The 23,007-nt window shown below is 37.9% G+C and overlaps 1 protein-coding gene across 8 annotated transcripts in view; it reads left to right on the top strand.

The window, feature by feature from the left end:
• The first annotated feature begins 33 nt into the window (after positions 1–33).
• The window catches only part of FUBP1 (far upstream element binding protein 1), a 38,882-nt gene continuing 15,908 nt past the window's right edge, over positions 34–23,007 (top strand). For 2 of the 8 annotated variants that reach the window (XR_009114787.1, XM_058029889.1), the window contains exons 1-19: positions 35–238; positions 1,242–1,332; positions 3,198–3,236; positions 3,570–3,609; positions 4,392–4,441; positions 4,532–4,603; positions 4,900–4,957; positions 5,417–5,579; positions 5,659–5,757; positions 5,841–5,942; positions 6,613–6,715; positions 6,800–6,900; positions 7,475–7,616; positions 8,357–8,517; positions 9,282–9,436; positions 9,517–9,596; positions 12,362–12,490; positions 13,100–13,174; positions 17,573–17,718. Coding sequence is in view for 3 of the 8 variants with exons in the window: in XM_058029889.1 (XP_057885872.1) it covers positions 125–238; positions 1,242–1,332; positions 3,198–3,236; positions 3,570–3,609; positions 4,392–4,441; positions 4,532–4,603; positions 4,900–4,957; positions 5,417–5,579; positions 5,659–5,757; positions 5,841–5,942; positions 6,613–6,715; positions 6,800–6,900; positions 7,475–7,616; positions 8,357–8,517; positions 9,282–9,436; positions 9,517–9,596; positions 12,362–12,490; positions 13,100–13,174; positions 17,573–17,718 (1,920 nt within the window). In the remaining 5 variants the exon portion in view is untranslated. Of the gene's footprint in view, positions 239–1,241; positions 1,333–2,294; positions 2,358–3,197; positions 3,237–3,569; positions 3,610–4,391; positions 4,442–4,531; positions 4,604–4,899; positions 4,958–5,416; positions 5,580–5,658; positions 5,758–5,840; positions 5,943–6,612; positions 6,716–6,799; positions 6,901–7,474; positions 7,617–8,356; positions 8,518–9,281; positions 9,437–9,516; positions 9,597–12,361; positions 12,491–13,099; positions 13,175–17,572; positions 17,719–18,089; positions 22,781–23,007 lie in introns of those variants that run through there. The other 6 variants (XR_009114790.1, XR_009114789.1, XR_009114788.1 and 3 more) reach the window with 6 other exon arrangements.

A 23,007-nucleotide genomic window follows, 5' to 3' on the forward strand; every position in this document is an offset into this window, starting at 1 on the left:
CGAGGTTTCGGCGCGCTCCCCCCGAGCACGATGCCGCGCAGGAATGTGAAAGGCGCGCGCCCGCCGCCATTTTCTCTCTTTCTTGGCAGACAGCGGCAGCGGCCGGAGCGGCGCCGGGGAGGCCATGGCGGACTATTCCACGGTGCCCCCTCCTGCCGCGGGCGCGCCCGGGGGAGGTGGCGGCGGGGCTGGAGGAGTGAACGATGCCTTTAAAGACGCGCTGCAGAGGGCTAGGCAGGTGTGTGTGGCTCCATCGAATCAATGGGGTCCTGGGGCCTGGAGGCCGCGGTCTCGAAGCCGCGGGAACAGTGAACAGTGAGGGCGCTGCGCACTGGGCTGCGGGGAGCGGGACCCCTCCGCCAGTGTGCGTGTGTGTGTCTGTGTATGCGAGTGTGAGTGAGTGTGAATTGGGGGGAGCTTTGTCCCGTCCCCACGCCCCCTTTGCGCCACCCGCCCGCCCTGGGCCGCGAGGTATTTGTGGCCCCGCTCCGCCATTGCCCGCGAACGGCGCCGGGAGCGGCCCGAGGGGATTCGGCGGTGAGCGGAGCGGCCCCGCGGGCCCCGTCCCCGGCGGCGGGGAGGCCAAATCTCGGCGGGCGAGTAGCGGCGCGTTATCGGGCCGGGCCCGGCGCGGCGGAGGGACGGAGGGCGGCGCGGGCCGCGCTGTGTTGCCCGCGGCGCCCGCAACCTGCTCGGACCGGTTGGGCGGCCTGCGGGGCCAGGGCGGCCCTTGCGGAAGCTTTTTATCCCGCAGCTTTATTTGCGGCTTCTGCACCACGGGCCATGTTTTCGTCGTTTCTCGGGCGAAATGTTCGCCTTGCCTGTTAATAAGCGGTCGCGGTTTTGGCAGTATTAGAGGACGCGGTGTGGTCGGGTTTTGAAATTGTTTGGCCGGTGAGGCCTTGCCGTGAGATACCGCGGTGTTTAGCGAAGAAGGCGTAGAGAAAGAAAATTCCCGTGTAGGAAAAAGGTTTTGGTGTTTCAAGGCCAAGTTTTCGGTTGGGATTTTTTTTGTAGGTGAGGAAAATTGAGGCGGCTTTGCTGCTGAAGTATGAGCACAAGTCCTTAAATCGCAAAAGAAAACCTCTATGAATAAAACTGGTTTTGGCCTTTTGTTTAATGATTTGGGGTCTTTTTATTGCGCGGTTGTTTAAATCCCTGAAATCTTTTAGAAGACGTGGAATGAACATGGGCCGAATTAATTACTTTTTTTCCTTGGCTCACATCTGCCTTTTGTTTAGATTGCAGCGAAAATTGGAGGAGATGCTGGCACAGCAATGAATTCAAACGACTACGGTTATGGAGGGCAGAAAAGACCTCTCGAGGATGGAGGTACGCACTCATTCCTGCTGCATTTCTTTTCGTGGCGCATGGCCACTGTGCAAGAAAGATTGTTTGTGGATTCGGGGTTTTTTTTTCCATAGCAGAGCATTAAAACATTTTGTTCCCCTCCTAGATCATGACATATTTTTTCATTTTCGGTTTAGTGGGGAAGTTTTTTAAATCGTTGTGCTGTAACCTGAAGTGAATGTAAGGCTATTTTACAGTATTTTAAATGTGGTTTAAGTGCTGCAAGTAGAACAGTGCATGCTGGGGAAAGGGACAGAAATACTCAGGTTGCAAAATGCCTATGCAGGTGTCATTGAAGTCTTTTGTGGTTTTGTGGGATTGGTTACAACTCATAAATTGCAATTAGGGCAGGAAGTGCTGGATTGTTTCATTAGCTGCATTACTGCACTGTTTTAAATAAAAGTATTAATGCATTTCATTGTAAAAGCATAGGACTTTAAAAAACACAGGGAAGTGAATTTTCTGCCTTGAAGACACTTTTGTATAGTGTAATAGTTCAGCCTACAGCACGTGTGAACCCTGATAAGATCATACTTAAATCCTCTGACTTGTTGCAGCTTTTTCGATTTGCCTTGCACTGCAGTAAAGTTTTCTCCTGAAATGTGTGTGTGTCCTCTTCTGTCTCTTACAGAGCATCCACTTTGAACTTAGCAGGGTTTGATATGGTTAATGTACACACCAAATCCTATCTAAATTACAGGAAGAAATCTTTGAACTTGCTGAAATGTTCTCATAGGTCTCACAAAAGAGAAATGCCTTTTTTTTTTTCTTTTAAGAGGATTGAAACTCAGTCTACAGAATGTAACTAAGGCTTTATATCAGGATTTCTTGTGTCCTACAGTAAAGGTTTTTTTTCTATTAAAGGTGAGGTTTTTAATATACAAAAATGAGCTAATGATGCTTCAGATGATATATGTAATGTATTCTTTTTATTTTATGTGTAGATGGCTCTTGGACAAGTCCGAGCAGTACAACACACTGGGAGGGAATGCCCTCTCCTTTTAAAGGCAGGAATTTTTATTTATTACCTGTGTTTAGTATGTAAACATGACATAAACTAGTGGATCTTTCTGGATTGACACAAATATTTCTTGGAATATGTGGCTGAGTTTTTGCTGCACATAAATTATGGTGGTTCATGTAGCCTTTATTTTGGGGTGGGAAGGAAGCATCTGAAGTGTTATTTTTACAGATACAGGTTCATGATGCCTTTTATTTCTCTACTGTACAGAAAGAATATGGACAGTAGTGATCTAGTTACTGTGATCTGCTTTTTTTTTTTTTTTTGAAGTTTTATACTATGAAATGCTTGATATTTGGATAGGGATTTCATATCAGCGTTCAGATTGAGATTGCATTGCCATGTGATACTGTTGTATTTTCAGATATTTGGTCTAGATTTGTGGTCATTGTCTGAATTATTTCTTAAGTTATTGTTGATTTTTGTATGGATTTGATTTTTTTTTTCTTTTTTTACTATAGAAGCATCATTAGCTTGAGCAGCCAACAAAGCTGGACTTTGTTCCTTGTCTTAGTTGAGTTTCAGTGACTGGGTATCTGTGAGCTATCTACACACAGTGCGTTCTGAAAGCTGCCTTTTGTTAAACTGAGAGATACATGGAAAAACCTAACACCTTTTCAGCTATACTAACCAAGTGCTGAGTGCTCGTCAGATTCTTTTATTCTTTTATTCAGATGATCAACTCCCTGAAATTGGAGGAGGAAAAAGAAAGAGAGGAAAAAAAAAGGGGGTTAAAATGCACTGGAAATTTACTATTCACACTAAAAGGCTTAAAGAGTTCCTGAATTTCTTGGCAAAAAAAATTTAAAAAATCTTAATTTTGCAGATCAACCAGATGCTAAGAAAGTTGCTCCCCAGAATGACTGTAAGTAATTTTTATTTTGTTGCCAAAAAAACCTAAACAAGTGTAACATTGTCAGAACAACAGTTTGAAAGTGTTCTGGTAGGTGACCCTTGAATAAGGGAGATCCAGAGTGTGGCTGGGGGTTTATCTTGCATTGTTGAGTCTGCTTGGTAAAACTGACAGTGGGGGTAGCAACAATAGAGAGTCTTTATAGCTTTTAAACCTTTTGATAACACTTCCTAAAAGTAAACTTGGGCTAAAGTTTGATACAATTGAGTTTTATTATCAAAGGAAATGCTTAGTTGTAAGCTGTACCACTTGTTTGAATTTAATTTTAACAATGTTTGTTTATAGCTTTTGGAAATCAGCTACCACCGATGCATCAGCAGCAAAGGTAAGGGTTTTACACTACATCTTACGGAGAATTTTTATTGAAACAAAGCAGTTTCAAGCAATTTTTTTGAAAAAAATAGTATCAACACATGAAGCGTGTATTCTGTGTTTTTATGATCTGTTGAAGTTCAGCTTTAGCAAGTCCCAAGTCAGACAGTTAAAATGTACCTACATTGCCCTCCCTTTCTTTTTCCACGGCCTAGAGTGTATTGAGCTTAATAAAAGAAAAATATATTGGCTGATTTCTCTACTTCAGCCTAGGTAGCATAGCTAGAAGTTGGAAGCAGATCTGAAGAGAAAGATGATGCCATCTTGTAAACAAAAAACAAAGCTGAATGACCTAAAACCAAACAAAATAATTCAGACTACAACTTCATTGTTTTCTCCACTCATTTCTTACCTAAACATCTACATCCAGATGTTATTCCTTTGCTTTGGACACTTCTGAGATACCAAAATTTGCAACATCCTTTGATGGTATACAGATGAAACTTAAAATGCTGCCAAAAAGTAACATTTTCTGTACTGCACGTCTGTTAATTAAGAGAGTGAAGGAAACTTCTGACTGATTTGTACAACACTTGAACTTTTTGTGGTTTTTTCTGTGTATTGTCAGCTTATGTAGAACTGTGCTTGCATAATGACTTTTAAAGTTACTGGGAGGCAAGTAAGCTAGGCTGATGGTGGGGCAGTAGCTTGCTTTAGTTTAATGGGAGGATAAATGTAAGTGTGATGCTGGTTTGTTCTCTGCATGGTCATGACTTTGTTTGCCATTGGCTGTAGGTCTGTGATGACAGAGGAGTACAAAGTTCCAGATGGGATGGTTGGATTCAGTAAGTAGCATGGCTGTGCTCCTGTGGCATGGTGGGGGATGTTGGCAGAGGCTGTTGGTACAAATCACCTTTGTGTTTTCTTTCCCCAAGTCATTGGCAGAGGTGGAGAGCAGATCTCACGCATTCAGCAGGAGTCTGGCTGCAAAATACAGATTGCACCCGGTAACTGTTTGTTATGTGGGGGGTTTAATTGCCTGTCTGGGGGAATGGGGAGGTGCTTGGTAGGAGGTCCAGAAGATTGCTCATTGCTTCTCATTGCCTGAACCTTCATTTAAGATACAAGTGAACTTTTTTGTGCTAATCATGACTGTGATGGGCTAAAGAAATGCAAAATGGGATACAATGATTATTCTACTTCATTGAGTATGAAAATCCAGTAGTTTGTGTATTATGGTTAATTTCATAATCCCTTTCTGATTTAACACTGCTGATAAGTTGGCTTTATTTTATGTTTGCAGATAGTGGAGGCCTGCCTGAAAGATCATGTATGCTAACTGGGACACCAGAGTCTGTTCAGTAAGTATTTTTAACTGATATCAGGACTGTAATCATGATTTTACTCTCATGGCAGCTGACCTGACACATGTGGTGAATATATACTTGCTTTTGTCCATTGTTGTAGTGGTTACAAGTACAAATGTCCTTACTTTGCATGCTGAATCAAGCAGCAGCTTTTGTTCTGAATTAAGCTTTGATGAGTGTAACTGTGTTCAAGGACCTTGAGGAGGTAACTTCATTAAATACAATTGGTAAAGGACCATCTTTTAAATTCCAATATTGCAGTGGTTTTATTATTTTGCAGTTAGTTTAAGTTACTTTTGCAGATTGATTGAGATTGCTTCATATTTCTTAGTGATAATAGCCATAATTCTTTTGCAGACACTATTCAAATTTTAAAAATTGCCAAGCAGAATAGATAGGGGCAAGAGATACTTGCAGGGATGCACATTTATGAATGTGTATTTTCTTTCACAGGTCAGCAAAAAGATTGCTTGATCAGATAGTTGAAAAGGGAAGACCTGCACCTGGATTTCATCATGGTGATGGACCTGGAAATGCAGTCCAAGAAATTATGATTCCAGCAAGTAAAGCAGGATTAGTTATTGGGAAAGGTGGAGAGACAATTAAACAATTACAGGTATGTATGTATCATCTTGTAAATATGATGGTTCTGAATGTGGGTTTGAGTGAGTACTGACCTCCCTTTTGTCAAATAGGAGCGGGCAGGTGTCAAAATGGTCATGATTCAGGATGGCCCACAGAACACTGGTGCAGACAAGCCCCTTAGGATAACTGGAGACCCTTATAAAGTTCAGGTAAGAAGTGCCTCACAATTAAATGCATTTTAAAATCTGTTTGGATGTTGCAGTACCTGAACAAACTTCTGTTGTTCTTGTAGCAAGCCAAGGAAATGGTGCTGGAGTTAATTCGCGACCAAGGTGGCTTTAGAGAGGTGCGCAACGAGTATGGGTCAAGAATAGGAGGAAATGAAGGGATAGACGTAAGCATGGTTGAAAAACTTGTTCATTGTATTTTGAGATGTTCACTTTGAAATGTTAAATTGGGTAATACCACTGACAGCTTTTAACCAGATTTCAAAAGTTGGTTGTGGCATGTAAGTATTACTTGATCATTGCTGAATTTACAACACTAAAATGATGGGCAGCGTTCACTTTACATTGCCAGCAGCTATGAATAATTTCAAGTAGCTGGAGTTTTTTATCAAATAAGCAAGTAAATTTTATGGTCAAGTATATCATGTTACAACATTATTGAAAATTGACTTTGGCCTTTACAGATCTTATTTAAGGCCAGCTGTTAATGCAAGTCACAAGCTAGTAACTTCATCAGGGAGAGGCTTAAAGCTTCATCTGCTGGAATCTGCCTTTTAGATACTCTATAAATTTTTCCTTTTTTTATTCTGAGAGGCATAAAATCCTCTGCAATTGCCACCACTATGAGAACTTCTAAAGCATAGGATCACTTTCTTTTTAATGGTTTAGTCCACTATGTGCTAGGCTTGTGACTTGATAATAAAAAATCCATCCTTAAAAAAGCCTGAAGTGGCATTGGTCTTGCCCTACTTAACAACTCTAACCCTTTCATTATGTGGATTTCTTTAGTAATATCTATGCCATCAACATCTTGTTTGGGTTTGGGGTTTTTTTTAGGTTCCAATACCACGATTTGCTGTAGGTATTGTAATTGGAAGAAATGGAGAGATGATTAAGAAGATCCAGAATGATGCTGGTGTTAGGATCCAGTTCAAGCCAGGTTTGTAACATGTTCATAAGTTTTTGTGACTTTACTGTGAATTTACTGAATTGCATATACTGGAATAGTTTGTTTTTATTCCAGATGATGGAACAACTCCAGATAGAATAGCCCAGATCACAGGGCCTCCTGACAGATGTCAGCATGCTGCAGAAATTATTACAGATCTCCTTCGCAGTGTTCAGGTTGGGTAACGTTGTTCAGTGTTTAAAATCTCCTGCCCACCTTTTGGAAAGACCCAAAATTTTCAAAAAGTGTGTGTAACTAGAAAAAATAATTTAGTTGTGCCATTTGAATCTACTTCAAAGTTTGGTCTGGAACATGAATGTTTACAGTTAGTTTTGCAAGTGACCATACTGATTCAAAGTCATGGCATTTCTTGATGTGTCTGATTTTAGAGCTGGTCCTTGTTTTGTGTTAATTGCTAATATGCTCTTACTTTTGGTTGTAATCAGTGTTTAAAAGCTTGTTGTTAGATGGGCCCCACTGCTGCATTTACAGAAGGCAGACAAAAATGACATCTTTGTATGTGTGAAATTTCTGCTTGCTTCTATATCCTTTCCTCCTTCATCTTTCATATGCAGAATTGTACAGAACATTTTTTAGAATTTAATTTATGCCTTCCATAAAAGGTACTGCTTCAACTACCAAACTTGAGTAGTGAATCTGTTATTTCTTAACAATAATGTAATGTAACTTGTTTGCATTTGTTTGCAGTAATTTTATAGAACATGCTCATTTGTTGCTGCTGTTTTTTAGGCTGGTAACCCTGGTGGGCCAGGACCTGGTGGTCGAGGACGGGGTAGAGGCCAAGGCAACTGGAACATGGGGCCTCCTGGTGGATTACAGGAGTTCAATTTTATTGTCCCTACTGGCAAAACTGGATTAATCATTGGAAAAGGTAATATATCTTATATATGTACCTTGTATGTTACTTTAAAAACCACTCAGCTTCTCCGTTTGGACAAGTGCCATGCTACAGAGATGTAAGATGAGTCTGATGCTAATAATGCTGAATTTATGTGTTCAGTCCCCATATGGGCCTTTCTCTTAAAGAGTTGGACTCCATAATCCTTGTGGGGCCCTTTCAACTCAGAATATTTTGTAATTCTATGACTTTTTAAAAAAATTTTGATTGCCCAATTTCCCCTGTTTTGGAGACTTTGTATATATTAATGGTACACATAACTTTTCTGGATCCTGTAAGAGAAGGAGCCAGTTACCTTGTGGCCAGTACCTCTGTGGGGCTTTTTTGTCATTTGGGCTTCCTTGCCCCTTTTATAGGGAGGTTGGGTTGTATGCTTATATTTACTGATAACCATGTGTGTCAGTTGTTATTAATGTTTAATATTAGATGTTTACATAAATAAAAATATATACAAGATTGTAGGAATTCTTTGCTGACATTTCTGAGTAATTTTTTTATAACCATTTAAAATTTATTTTACTTATTTATTGCCATTAAATCTCTCTGCTACACTGAAGAGATTTTATTTGAGTTGTTGGAATGTTCTTGAACAGCTCATAAGAATAGGTGCCTTTTCATGTCTTTTTGGCTTCCATGCAGTTGACTTTTTCTCTGATATGAATCAGTATTTTTTGCTTTGATGCACCTCATAAAAACTCTGTATTGCATTGCAGGTGGTGAAACTATTAAAAGTATAAGCCAACAGTCTGGTGCTAGAATAGAACTTCAGAGAAATCCTCCACCTAATGCAGATCCAAACATGAAGATGTTTACTATCCGTGGGACACCCCAGCAAATAGATTATGCACGACAACTTATAGAGGAAAAGATTGGAGTGAGTGGAGAACTGACTGCTTTTTTGTTTATTGTTACAGCTAAACAGAGCAGAAAGCAAGTCTCCTTTGTGGAGATTTCTTTCCTTTCACTTCCCAGATTAAATTAATCAGATAATAAATGGATAATAATGGTCATCTGGATTTAAAGTAATATAACAAAATATTGAAATGGAAACCATTTATCTCTTCAGCATCATACAGTGTGCTCTTGAAAATGCCAATCCTGTGTATATGAAAAAATTCTTAAGTTCAAAGATGTTAGTGACATGTTTGGTTTTTCAGTCCAGTTATGTTTGGGTAAAGTTCTAATCAAAGTTACGCTTTCAGTTTCACAGTGTTTTTGTTTGCTGTGTGTGTGCATGTAATTAAATTTACAAGAGGCTTTTTGTGGCTAATCTTACAAGCAGGTTTAGTTAGTCAAGTTTAGATGTATTGATTTATTTTAAAACTGATAGTCTTGTTAGAGTGTGGGGAGTTTAGTGTAACTTGTGGAAAAATCTGTGGGTTTTTTGTAAAATCCTTTAGTTTCTCAAGAAGGAGCTGAAATAAATGCAGTTTTTTAGTTGCTATTACTGCTACAGCTGCCTCTAACTACCTCTAAGCCTAATCAAACTTTAAATAGCCAGTTTTGTGCAGGGAACTGTCTTTAAAACCAATCAAACCTTTTAGATGTTCTTTGAGTGTTTAAGACAAATGCTTTTAAAATGCTGAGAAATAGAGGCTCTCAAGGTGTATTTTCATCTGTGTCCCACCCTTGTTACAGGGTCCAGTGAATCCATTGGGTCCCCCGGTTCCCCATGGTCCCCATGGTGTTGTTCCTGGCCCACATGGACCTCCTGGGCCACCAGGTCCTGGTGCTCCCATGGGACCCTACAACCCAGCTCCTTACAACCCAGGCCCTCCTGGTCCTGCCCCTCAGTGAGTATTGCCTCAGCTGCCTTTGCTCTGTGTGGGGTGACCCTGGGGCTGCCTCTCACTGTGTGTGTCATCTTTTCTAGTGGTCCTCCAGCTCCATATGCTCCACAGGGATGGGGAAATGCTTATCCACACTGGCAGCCACCAAACCCACCAGACCCAGGTAAGAAATGCACAGCTGTGCTGTAGTGTTGGGATATTTCAGGTACATCCATTCTGTCCTTACAAGTATATGCATTTTACAGTTACTTGTGTTACACTCCTAAAGCTGAAAAGCTCCTGTTTTTTCTGGCTTTTTTTCACTGATTGTCACTTTACTTATGTTTTGCACTTTCCATATGTGCCTTGTGAAAGGTTGAAATTTAATTGTTACAGTTGGAGTATGTTTTTTTACAAATGTTACTGATACTGCATCACTATTTATGATACTTTTTGCAAGTCTTGGTTCACTGATTTTGTGCAATTCAGTTTTCTTAAAATCAATGTTTTTGCATAAAGTTCTGTAGTAAGGCTGTCTTTAATAGTAAATGACTTTTGTATTTTATTTTAAACGGTCTTTACTGATTTGTCTTTTTGCAGTTAATGCTATGATATTTCTAGGTTTTGTTCTATTACAATATTAAGAGTCTGCTCCAGTGTATTTTGTTGACTCCCTTTTGAGGGCTAAAACCTTGGTGAATTGCTGTTAATAGAGTAAAACTAGTTAGGGTTGTGTATTTTGAGCTTTTGCTTATCATAGTTTTGTATTTCTGAAACCTATCTTTGTAGAATTTGTTTCTTCTATTTCTGTTTATCTTTGTCGAGATTGGGAGTTCTTACTTAAATACAACTTCCAAAGTTGTAGCATCCTGCTTTTCTTAAAGTTTACATCCTTTGGTTGGACTAGAGGATATGGGGAAATGGAACATCAGCCACAGAAGGCATGGTAAGGCTAGATGCTTGAGTTTGTTGTACCTCATTGGTTTGAGGTGGAATTGTAATTCCTCACAATTTGAGCCAAAAGATCTCAATTCTGTTTATGTTATCAATGACAGATATTTTATGGTAGCCACTGTTCCTGCCATGGATTCTGTTAGTGGAGAAGGGACTCCATGTCTGTATCACGTTATCTCTTTGCAAAGAGCCCTTGCTGGTTTTAGTTCCCAGACTTCTGCACAAGGTAGCTCTGCATGTGCTCAGTTCAGTGTTTAAAATGCTGCTGACTTCATTTAGAAGTAGAATGGCTCAAAGTGACTCAGTATCAGCATAGCAAAGTATTTCATGCAAAACCACTGCTGAAAAGTTACAGCCTGTTTCATACCACCTTTTTTGCTCTTCACTTATCTACATAAAGGCTGGGTAAGAAACAATGGCAAATATTCCCTTGATGTCATCTTGATGATTCTGTAACTGTATTTTTTATGAACACTTCTCTTCAAAATCTAATGAAGTTCTCATATGTGCAGTTGAAGTTGGTGTTTCTTTTGACTAGCATTTATTTGAATGATTTTTCTACAGTTTTCACTTAGTTACTCATTCCAGTGTAACAAATGGGTTATTTCAGTACTTTGTTTTCAGAGGTGCTTTCTCCAGAACTGTGCTTGCCCTTGTCATGTGAAAGTGGAGCTAGTTACTACAGTCAAATTTCTTTGGAAATTAATGACCCCAGCTCTGTGTTCTTCTACTCTAGAGAAGTAGCTAAGGAGGAGGGGGAGGAATTGAGCAATGGCTTATTTGATATTTGCAGGTAACCTTAGAATATAGGAAGTGTTAATTTAAATCCACTATTGTTGATGGAAGTAGTGCAATTTAAACAGAAAGTAGTGTGTTAACATTTTTTCTGTGTGCATTTGGAGTGATTACATCTGACTTTTGTCACAGGATTTCGTTTAGCACTAATTTGTTGCTCTGGGTTCTTGTTGAATGCATTTTTCAGGGGAATTCTTCATCTTCCATTGCTCACTGCCTTACCTGTTTCACATTTAGGGAGGATTGTATTTCCATTCCCATGTATAGTTACTCTAAAGTATCAGTTCTGTCCATGTCCTTTTGTGAATTCTCTCCTCACTTGGCTGAGTTTCTTTGCAGATACTTTTATTCTTTAAGACTGCAAATACTGTTTGCAATTATATGCTGATGTGTAAAATGTATTATTTTGTCTAATAGTAGATTTTCAGGTATTGTCAATTGCCAATCTTGTACTTAATCTGTGATCAGCAAGAATAAGCCATTCCTAAAGGCTAAGTGTGAGAAACAGAGCCATAAAACCCTAGGAAGCAGCATCATTGGCCTACCTAGATGTAGATGAATAATGAGTCATGGAGATAGATGCAACTGTTTCTATTATTTTTTTATACTAAAAAGTTGTAAGTAAACAGTGATGCTTAATAGCCATGTATGTGGATTCAGGTTCTTAAAATGCTGTGTGTTTCTCTATTTTACTGTTACCTTAAAGTTTAAGTGACAAGCATTGCAAACACCTAGTAAGTCTTGTATTCTTCTGTTTCAGAAATATGTATTTGGCATGCCTCCTCCACCGGTGCCAGTGTCATTAGCGTGAGGTTCTAACAAAAGTAAAACCACTGAAATCCTTTGGTGCTAGAGTGATTCATTGCTGCTGCCATTTATTGACATGACTGTTTATTTAAACTTTAAAACTCTGTTTCTATTTACCACATGTAAGATTAATAAGTGGCATTGTAGTAGTAAAGGTTCTAAAGTTATTTTATCTCTCCAGCTCTATGAAAGTACAGTTTGTTTAGTACATTGGTCTTAAACCTGATCAAAAGTTTATGCTAGAAAGAAAAAATACTAGAAGGATGTACATGGATATTTTGTTTAGATGGATTTTTCCTTGGAGGATAATAAGAATGCTAGGACAGGATTAATTGAGGGCAGCATTCTGTTCATAGTAGTGCTATTATAAATGCTTGTGTTCTGTTTTCATAGGTAAGCCAGGAACAGATCCCAATTCAGCAGCGTGGGCAGCTTATTATGCTCACTATTACCAGCAGCAAGCACAGCCACCACCTGCAGCCCCTCCTGGTGGACCAGCTACAACCCAAACCAATGGACAAGGTAGATATTGAGTGAAAGGGACACATTTCTCATTGCTGGAGGTGTAAATACCCCATTATTTTTTATTGTTGTCCTCCTGTGTCAGGTAAATTTATTTTAAGCAGCTGGTTTTCTTGGAAAACTATTGCTTGTAGCTTTCAATATTGCTTTTCACAGTTTCAGTAGTAACAAGGGTAATGTATTTATCTTGGAATATACTCCAGGGAGAATTTTGCTGCAATGTGGGCTGACTTAATGACTACACAGAGCAGTCATAAATAAAAATGTAATGAGCTAAGCTGTTGATTGTCATTTCCTTAAATGGTTGCATCACTTCCAGTGGGTTTAGGACAATTACAGTTGTGGTATGTAGTTGTATTATTTTAATTTTTGTGCCTGGCTGAGGCTTACCACTTGAATTTTGGTATTTTGAATTGCCAGTGGTATGCACTTCCTGAATCTTGAAAACATGTCTTCTTTTACTAGTAGTTTGTAATTGTAGTAGCTTGTACCACAAAGGTTTATAGTGTCAGATTTGAGTCATGTCTCGTATTTCAGTGGATTATTATTTGGATTATGTGTGAAACAAACCCCAGTAATTTTAGTTTAACTATTTTTAATGTAATTCAGGAGATCAGCCAAATCCAGCACCAGCAGGGCAGGTTGACTATACCAAGGCCTGGGAGGAGTACTACAAAAAAATGGGTAAGTGTGCAGGGGGTTTTCTGTTGTTTTTTCTGTTCCACATTCACAGTGGAATGTTTTAGGAGACTTGTCTGTTTTGCTGGATGAGATGAGGGCTTCTACCCCCAAAAAAATTGAAATGCACAGTCATGTCTTCTGAACCAAATACTGCTGAGAAACAGACTTGAAATTTTGTGTTGTTTTTAGGTACTTCATGGTACTCAGACTAGTAATCAGCTTTACAAAAATGCTTCAGACTTAATGAGATATCTTCGATCATTGGGAAACAGCAACTTTTAAATGTTTCATTCTGAATATTATAAAGTACATTTCCTCTGTTTTGAAGTTCACTTTTATCTACTTTATGAAGCTATCTTTTTTATGTTTGGTAATTGTTTTCCAATTCTCTTCAGATTACATATGATTTTTTTTCCTTGTGCTTTGCTTTCTGTGTTTCCAGTTACTATACTAAAGCATCATCATTAGCTATCATTTATACTGTGCCTTTTTTAAAATAATATTTGCTTTGCAGCACTTGAGAACTGTTTTTAAACTGCAGATTATATGTTGTGGGTAGCTTTCTTTATAAAACTGAAATTAATGTGCTGGTTTATTATTTCATTATTTTGTGTATAAGGAGAGAGTATGTGGCAGAAGGTGTCATTACCTTTAAAATCATGGTTGTGTTCTGTCTGTGGTGTCCTGCCCTGGATACTGCAGGACACAAAGGAATGCCAGAGCTTCCCTAGTGTCTCTGACTGCACATACAGCACCATTGGGATGAATCTTTGTTTGCAGGGGAGGGTTTGGTGCCTGTTCTGCCATCTTCCTATTGCACTGTTGTATCATGGAATATTAAAAGCATTCAGATTTAAGATCAATAACATGCATAATTCCTCTTACCAGCCTTCTGCTGTATTGATAACGCTTTGCCAAGACATAACTATCTTTATTTTTTATTTTGGCACAGTATAAGTGATCAATTCTACAGAAAATACATAATGAGTATTTAGTTCAACAGCTGTGTATCAGACTAAGAAAATTACACCTCCCAAACATGTGATTTCTAAGATAATATGCCTTCCCATTTTTCTTCTTTCTCGTTCATTCAGCTATTTCTTTTCAATTTATTGTCTCTCTTAGTTTGGCTCACATTCTGAAATGCAGACTTGTGGGAGGCTTTCACTTTTTTTTAAATAATGTAATTTGTTGGTAGGCTCTCTGCTATCTTTCTAATTTGCTGTCTTGGAAAGCAGAGTCTGGATTGCACTAGTCTTGCACTTGCACAGATTAAAAAATAGCAATAGAGTTAATGGGAGCAATTCCAAAGAGGAGTTGGAAAAAACACATTGGGAGATAAAAAATAGTTGGTCTTAAAATGTAAAATGTGAAAAATGCCAAGACAGTCAAATAAGAGGAAAAACACAAGGGCAGTTCTCATCTTAATTCCTTTTTCTAGTTCAGATTGAGTTGTTTGCCTGAAGGAGAGCTCTTGATGGCTGCACCTACATAACTTACCTTAAAATCATGAGAACTTTTTGCTGCAGAGTCTTGTTGTGGTAGATACCATTTATCTTCAAAGCCACTTGCAAAAGAGGAGTTCAGCTGGAGTTGACATAATGCTAAATGGTGCAGTTTTCCCCACCTCATGAACAGTAGAAAGTCAGTAGAAGACCTGATGGACAAGAAGGCTGCCCACCAGCAAGTTCTGGTGCTCTCCAGGCTTTCCAGTACCATTTGTGCTTCCTGTAGTGCTGTTACTTCTGTCCCCATGAACTTGTGCCAGAGGATGGCAATTACAAGTCACTTGCTCTTTGAAGACTCAGGTTTTTCAGAACACAGGTGAATGATTTCACCAAACATTGTTAGGGAGAGCTGAACTGAAATTCAGACTTGCTGAGCCCTGTCAGTTCTGGTTTTGCTGCTGAAAAAAACTGGTTTGATAATCCTTGTGGGAAGCTGAACAAGTTGCCAGTGATATTGCAGTTGGGGTTTTGGATTTTCTTGTACTTAGTTAAGTATGAGTGACCTGAAAATGGTAAAAAACTCCAGAATATGCCCATCCAAACAATAATAGGACTTTCAAAGTGGCTTCCTACTGGTGTGATATGACTTTGCTAGTCATGGGGAACACCTCACTGTATTTTTCACTGAACAGTGACTTGAATATTCGCCTGAGTCAGAAATACAGTGGCAAAGTCCATCTCCCTTTTCAGACCCTTGTTTCAGGGGCTGCTGCTTTGAGTAGCAAATACTCCAAAAAGTCTCTCATGGGTAACAGTTCCCTTTAACATGAAGTCAGAATCGTTAGTAAATGATCCATATGCCACTATCAGAATTTTTAACTTTATTATTTAAAGTCATTCCCATATATTGTGGGCTTGACATACAGTTAAAGGATTCAATAATAAAATAGGAGTTTTTAAAAGATTGCTTAGCATTGTAGTGGAAAGAAAAAACAAAGCAGTTTACTTTTACTAGAATCACCCTTGATAATGTTGAACTATAAAATCTCTGGTGTTTCCTTTCTCAGCCCTCCTTAAAGGGGATGTGTTCTGTGTTTCTCATGTTTCCTCTTGTGGTGACAGTAATTTATAAGTACAGATATTATCTCACAGTAATGGTGAAATTGGAAAGAGTGTACCCTGTTAAAGGTAGTTTTTGTTAAAATAATTGATCAGAAGTGTAAATTGTAAGCTGTAGTACATTAAAAGTTGTAAAATGAAAACAGCTCTAAAGATTTTTAAGAAATGTAAGTTCTTTTAGAAATTCCATTACTGTATAAACCAAAATAAAAGATGGATAGACTTTCAGAGCTTACCTACAGTGTAGGTGGAAAAAACTAAGTTGTAAGGAGAGTTGGAAAATAGGAGGTTGTATTTTGATGTTTTTCAGGATCATGCTTTGCCACATACATTCTCTGCTCACCCTTTGTTTTTGAGAGGATTAAAAGATTACACATGTGTACGCGTAGTGTGAGTAGCTAGGATTCTTCATGTGAATTTTCTTTGTTTAAGTATTTAAAGAAAAACAACTAAACAAAGACAACCTTCAGTCTGATACTCTAGAAAACACTTCCTTAGAATTTCTGATATTCATGTTCCCTAGAAAGTTGCTCAGTGGACTTGTATTCAAATAAAAAGTGAGTTGGTTTCAGGTAGAACAGGAAACTTTAAGCCCTTGCCATGTGGGAGCTTGGGAGCTGCCCCTTTCTGTCCATAACAGAATTGACAGTTTGGGTGCACATGGAATTGTACAGGGTGCAGGTTTGCATTTTGCTTGGGTTTATTTCCTGTGGGGTAATGTGATGTGGTGATTTGTTTTTATTGGGTTCGGGGTTTTTTTCCTAGTATCTTAGAAAAAACTTGCAGAGGTAGTGGTTTTTTGCTAATATCTTAATTCTGACTAGAACTTTGATTTGAAAGAATCCGTTAAGAATATAAATTAATGAGTTTCATAGGACAGTAATAAAAGTTCTGATTTGGAAGTTCAGCAAACTTGAAGCTCTACATATAAAACCCTTTTGTTTGGGTGCCTGCAAGTGTGTGTGGACAGATATATAGAGTGTGTTGCTTTGCTTGGAGTCTTGCACATTTTGTAGTGGTAATTGCAAAAACACCTCTCACAAATCGTAAAGATTAGTAGTACTAAGAGGGGTGTATTTGGTGTTTCTGAAGTTGGAGGAAAAATGAAGTAAAGATGTCTGTGACAGATCTCCTGTAGAAGAACAGCACAACTGAAAGGTTGGCTGTAATTCTCTTTTATTGTTTTGCTTGTTTGTTTTGCTTGTTTTTTTAGTATGCTGTAGAGTCCCTGTGTATCAGTCTGGCACTGGGATTGTAGTCTGTCAGTTGATTATTGAAAGGAAAGGTAATTCTGAGCTCTCTTTGAGAGTGTATCTGTACATGCTCTTGTTTCTAGAGATTAGAACTTCCACTAAGTGTGGAAGCACATTTCAGGACTGTATTCTGTAGTGGAGTAAATGTTTACAAAAATTATTGCACTTTTTGAAAAATGTAACCTGCAATAACTTTGAAATTGAATGAAGTATGCCAGCATTGGGGAGGTAAATGAATTGGCATCTGCTGAGCTAATGAATGCAGTCTGTAAAATAAGGTAAAATTACTCAAGGTGGATTGCAAAAAGTTTTGCCTCTTGGTGTGTATTTAAATACTACTGTTGTTTAGGTCAGCAGGCTTTAAACATGATTCATGATTATGAATCAAGAGGCTGAAAAACTGTCCTTAATTTTGATTTACATGGGAGTCATTACATTAAAGTAATAGAATTAGTGTTTAGGCTGAAAGAGGCAGCCACAAGTTTATTCAGAGCCTTGGAGGAATATTGCTAGGTGATGTTTGTTGAGATTCTCTCATTTCTATTGCAACAACCAAGCTGTGCAATTGCAATTCCTTGCAGGTCAAGCTGTGCCTGCCCCTGCTGGGGCTCCTCCAGGCGGGCAGCCAGATTACAGCGCGGCGTGGGCCGAGTACTACCGGCAGCAGGCAGCGTACTACGCTCAGACAAGTCCCCAGGGAATGCCACAGCATCCTCCAGCACCACAGGTACAGTCCTGAAGTGGTTTTTGGCTGGCTTCTGTCTCAGTGGTTGTAGATATTTTTTTGCATGTCTCCTGCTTTGTTCCTTTGGGGTATGCATCTTTTTTTCTAGCAAAGTAGCTATCAGAATAATGAGTAGATGACTTTGTTTACCTGATAACTTGAGTTCTGTATCTATCCATATGTTTGGTGATTGTTTTTTTTATTAAAAAAAAGAAGAAAACTTTCTCCTCCCAGGGTTTTGAAAACCATGCAAGAAGCCACCACCATTTACATTAACCAATTTTTCTTTCTTAAAGGCTTCACTCCTGAGTTAGCTCGATTTAAAGGATTTTCTTTAACTTTTTGTGTATCTCTTATGTATCTCTTCTGCACAGGGCCAATAATAAGAAGTGGACAATACAGTATTTGCTTCATTGTGTGGGGGAAAAAACCTTTGTTAAATGTATGGATGCAGACGCCTTGATGAAGATCTTAAATTTGGTTTAAAAAAATAGTGTTTTTGAAAATGTACAAAATATCTATCACTACTGATAGGAGGTAATATTTCTGTGTAGAAATGAAAAAATGGTTTGTTTTTAGTATTAGTGTAGATGTACACATTCCAGCAAATGTATTTGCAATTATGTGGTCAATGCTTTGTGATATAAATGTACTTTTTCAATGTATACTTTATCACTTTTAAAATGCCTGTTTTGTGCTTTACAATAAATAATATGAAACCTCCTGTGTCGGTAAGTTGGATATGTGGGTATATGCAGTATTGATTATAGGATTGATTTGCAACGCTGAATCAAGGTACCGCTACACAAATGAGTTGGGTTTTTTCCCCCCCCATAAGCCTTGCTGAGTTTAAAAACTTGTCATTAGCATGTTTTTCCCCTCTTGCAGAATAGCTGTAGATGGAGGATCTCTTTCATTCATTGTATTTTGCTGCCTAGCACCAGTAATCTCGATACCTTAATTTTTTTTCTACTTGATTAAAACTGCATGTGTTTAAGAAGATGATCTTTTGGCATACTTCCATTGCATTAACAGTGAAATTTCCTTTTATACATGACCACTGTTTCAGACCTGTGCAGCTGCTATAACAGATAACTTTTGTTGTTAATTGAATACTTCAAAACTGTTCCTGCATAACTATTCTATGGATTTTTTCAGACTAGTTATAAAACTACTTTAAGTGTAATGTGCTTAAGCCTTCAGTTTAAAGTAGTCCACTTCAAAACTCAGTGTAGAAAAGTCAATGTGGTAATGCATAGTAGTTACAAAAATTGCGTCTGTCCTTAAAACGCTGTTTTGTTGGAGTGATGGGAGTGGTTGAGAACTTCCTGCAGAGCAGATAACTTCTCTTTTTGTAAATATTCAAGTATTTGAATCAACTGATTATTTTTTTATATATACTTGAAGCTTCTTATTGCTCTAATGCTCATACTAAAAAGCTGATTCTCTTGAAATCCTGTGTTTGCTCTTTGCATATTTATTGGCTCTTTGCATATATTAGACTACATGCACTACAGTCTGTCTTGCCATTGTCTGTTGAAGTGCAGGTTTGATCCAGCCAGTATAGAACTAGCTCTATAGGGGTGAGGAGGACTGTGCTGTGTATCATCCTTGATTGTTCCTTCAAGGAGCATTGCACTGTAAGTACATCAGAATGACAAATTGATGAACTGCAACAGTATCTTTTTGTCAATGTTCCACATAATGCAAATGCTGTGCTTGTGTGATATTATGTTGGAATACAGTGCTGGTATCTTAGGAAATCATAATTGCTTCTTAATTCAGAAACATAGGTTTGCTTATATATATATACATACACATAATCTGAGTTTTGTGGGTAAGTATTTCTGAAACTTCTAGCAGTAGCTAAAGAAAATCATGTGTCTGTTTATCTAAGAGTTTCTTTCATTAGTACTCATGAGACAGCTGTCATTCAGTGTTATAAAGTATGCATATCATAACATTGAAGTCTTTGGAACCACTTGTTAGACCGAGTTGTCTTTGTCTCCAGATAGTTTGCAGATATGTAGTGATGTAGGTATGTTTTAAATAATTCTATAACTGTTAATTGCTTTAATTTTTGGAACACCATGTTGTTGCTTTGAGAATTAAATTTTTTTAGGGTGGCTGCACAGAGAAGTAAAAGTTAAGGCTTGAAAACTGAAGTAGTTTTTTCAGGTAATCAGCAATGTATGCATTGTGCTGTAGAAATAGAAGGAATTATTTTTATCCTTTTAAAGCTAGGAATTTGCTGGTAGCTTGAAGAAGGCTAGGACAGTATTTGCTATCTTTAGTGTAGGGTATTAAGTTTAATAGTTCAGGTATTTTGCATGGTATTTTGTAGATAACCTTACAGAATGGTGCATTTATTATGTACTAAAGTGAGCAAAATTAAATTCACTGGATTCTTTATCATTCGCAAAATGGAGGCTGTTGATTTTGATTCATTTAAGGTATAAAATCTTTATTAATTGCAAACAGTGCAATTATTTATACTTCACAGTGCCTTCCCAGACCTTCCACCTTAGGTTCTGCTGCAAAAAAGCAACAGGTAAGCACAACCTAAGGAAGTATATAAATTAATATATTTCAGTACATTAATGTTGTCCCTGTGAGATCTTTGTGGTTGTGTATTGAAAAGCAATCTGCTGCTTCCCCAAATGCATTGTTACTCACGGTTCCATTTGAATGGAAAATCTTAAGTTTTTAAACAACTGTTTATATTTCTAGGTCAATATGTATTTTTTCTTTTTTCTTTTTTTTTTTTTTTAGAAAAGAATGTTAGATTGCAGTAATTGAACTTGATCAGAATAAGTAATTTTTGTTATTTTACCCAAATAGATAATTGTTGCAATTAAAGAATCAAAACCTTTAAAATGTGCAGGAATTGCTTTGGTTAGAAATGTCAACAGCCTTCACAAATGTTTTTTTTTATGATAGGGCACTATTCCCATTAATCCATAAGACCTAAATGTGAAGAATGACTTCTTGTTGTTATCACTGAACTTGATAACTTGTCTTACAGTTCTAGTGTGTTAGTGGAGTTTGCTTATTAATACTTGACATGGTAGGAAAAGAGATTTTGCAGTTTGAGATGAGTATGTTTTAACTGAACAAGCATGAGCACCAGTTAACAGTACAGCAAATAATATTTTATTGCTATAGCAGTCAGTGTATGCTGTTTCTTGATATTTTTAACTGAATTGCTGAATATTTTGATAGTATAAAATGTTAAATGTCTTACAGATGGTCTGGTACAGGTTTTTATTCTGAGCTTTTGTTGTTGGTTTTTTTTAGCTTAACATAAAGCAGCATCTGTTTGGGTTTTGTTCATTATTCTGCTTCTAAAATGTGCTGCTCCTCTTTCAAAAGTCCTGCTTATCTGTACATCAAAGAAAAATATTCAAAAATACTGCCTTCATTTTCACACACAGTGCTGAAGATGCTGCAAGCACCAAATCATAGCTCATAGAATCAGGTCCTGAGATAGTTACTACCAGTAAAGAGGAATCCTTTGAGTGTATGCCATTGGTGAGCCGATGAGCATGGACCGTAGAAGGGCTCCATGTAGAAGGTAAAATTGGCAAAAGCATAACAGATTTGAAATGTATCCCATACATAATGATATAGGGTATAATTTTTGTTTTGATCACTTTTCATTCTTTAAAGTATTCTTTGTTTGACCATTAATGTTCCATAATCTGTTAAAGTTTTTTAAACTGTGATTTAATAATATAAACCATCTATTTTACTTTATATTCTTCTAAACAGTCAAGCTAATTTTTGAACTGAATTAATAGTTGTTATTCAGTTTCTCAAGCCACTTAGTATTTCATCTGCAGCTTAACATGTAACTTCATTTTTGATGTGAGAAGAGGGTAGGTGTGTACCATTTGGATTTTGATACTGTGGATTTAGTGTGGGGGTGAGTCATTTGTTCACTTCCTTTTTACATGGTACTTTTTCCTTCAACTGTTGCTCCTGAAATATCTTGAACAGTCTTTCAGTTGCTAATTTAGCCTGTGGGAGGAGATAGAGAAGAAAAAGCCAGTGTATTGGGATGTTACTAGTGTGGAAGGTGAGATTTTTTCTGTGTAGCATTTGAGGTGTATTGGCTTCCAGCTTTCTCACTGCAGGGCTTACAGGCATGCTGGTCTGTGCAGAGCACCGTGTTCCTTTTCTGTTTCAACTCTTGTCTCCAAACTCAGAGTTCCTGGGACAGCAGTAGATTATTGGAGTTACCCCAGTAGCAAAAAAGATAACTGAATTTGCTTAGAAATGCAGTGGACTTGTCCAAAAGATGTCTTGAAATGTTTCCTGCTTACCCCACCCATCACCTCTTAGTGTCCCACAGTGAATGTGAAGAGTAAGAAAAGTTTGAAAAGCAAGCATTATGTTCCAAGTAGGAAAAGAATTTTCATATCACTTTCTGCAGCCTATACTTAATTAGGACATTGAATAAGATACCAGGTGGATTCTCTATAGGGTGGCTTTATTGTAAGTCATCTGTTTCACTTGTCAGGCAGATAGGATCACGATTCACTTGCACAGCCTATCTTGAATTATTTCATCTTTATACTAGTGATATTTTACTGGATGGTAGAAACTGTTTCTCCCCATTTCTTTCCAGAGTAATTCTTAAGTTTTCCATTGCATGCTAAAAGTTTTTCCATTTTACTTTTTCTCCAGAAGTGGGGGGAGGAAGGGAGGACTGGGCTTTTCAGAAAGCAAACAGTTGACAGGATTCCCTCTTCCCTAGTACTAGCTTATGAAACTCTTGTGTATGCACAAATATTTCTCTTGCGTGCATGTGAAATGCCTTTTCGTCCTGAGAAAAGTGTTCTCTGCAGAAACTACCCGTGTGTAAACAGAAGATTGGCTTTAAAAGGCAACTGTGATGGGAACAGTGTCTTAGGGAGATGCAGCTTGGACTTGAGGTAAATTGAATGCTTTACAAAAATGTGGTTTTGAGCTTGCATTGACATTGTATGTAATATGGGTACACATTAACTGTATAATGGTTTTGTATGGTTTTTCTCAATAAATGTAAACTGATGAATAATAATAGCAATGGTTTTGTCTTTTTTATGCTCCTATCCCTGCCTTTGTTATTTTGAGCTTACAGCTTCAGAGCAAAATTATTGTATCAACCTGTACTTCTGTGAATGACTATCACCCACAAAAAATGAAGTTAAATGTTCATGTAGTTATTAGAGTAAATAATTCAAAACACCATGCAGCTTGTTACCCTTTGTTAATGAGGCCAGAGAGTGACTTGCAGCCGGTAACTGT

Source organism: Melospiza georgiana, chromosome 9 (genome assembly GCF_028018845.1).
Source record: "Melospiza georgiana isolate bMelGeo1 chromosome 9, bMelGeo1.pri, whole genome shotgun sequence".
NCBI lineage: Eukaryota > Metazoa > Chordata > Aves > Passeriformes > Passerellidae > Melospiza > Melospiza georgiana.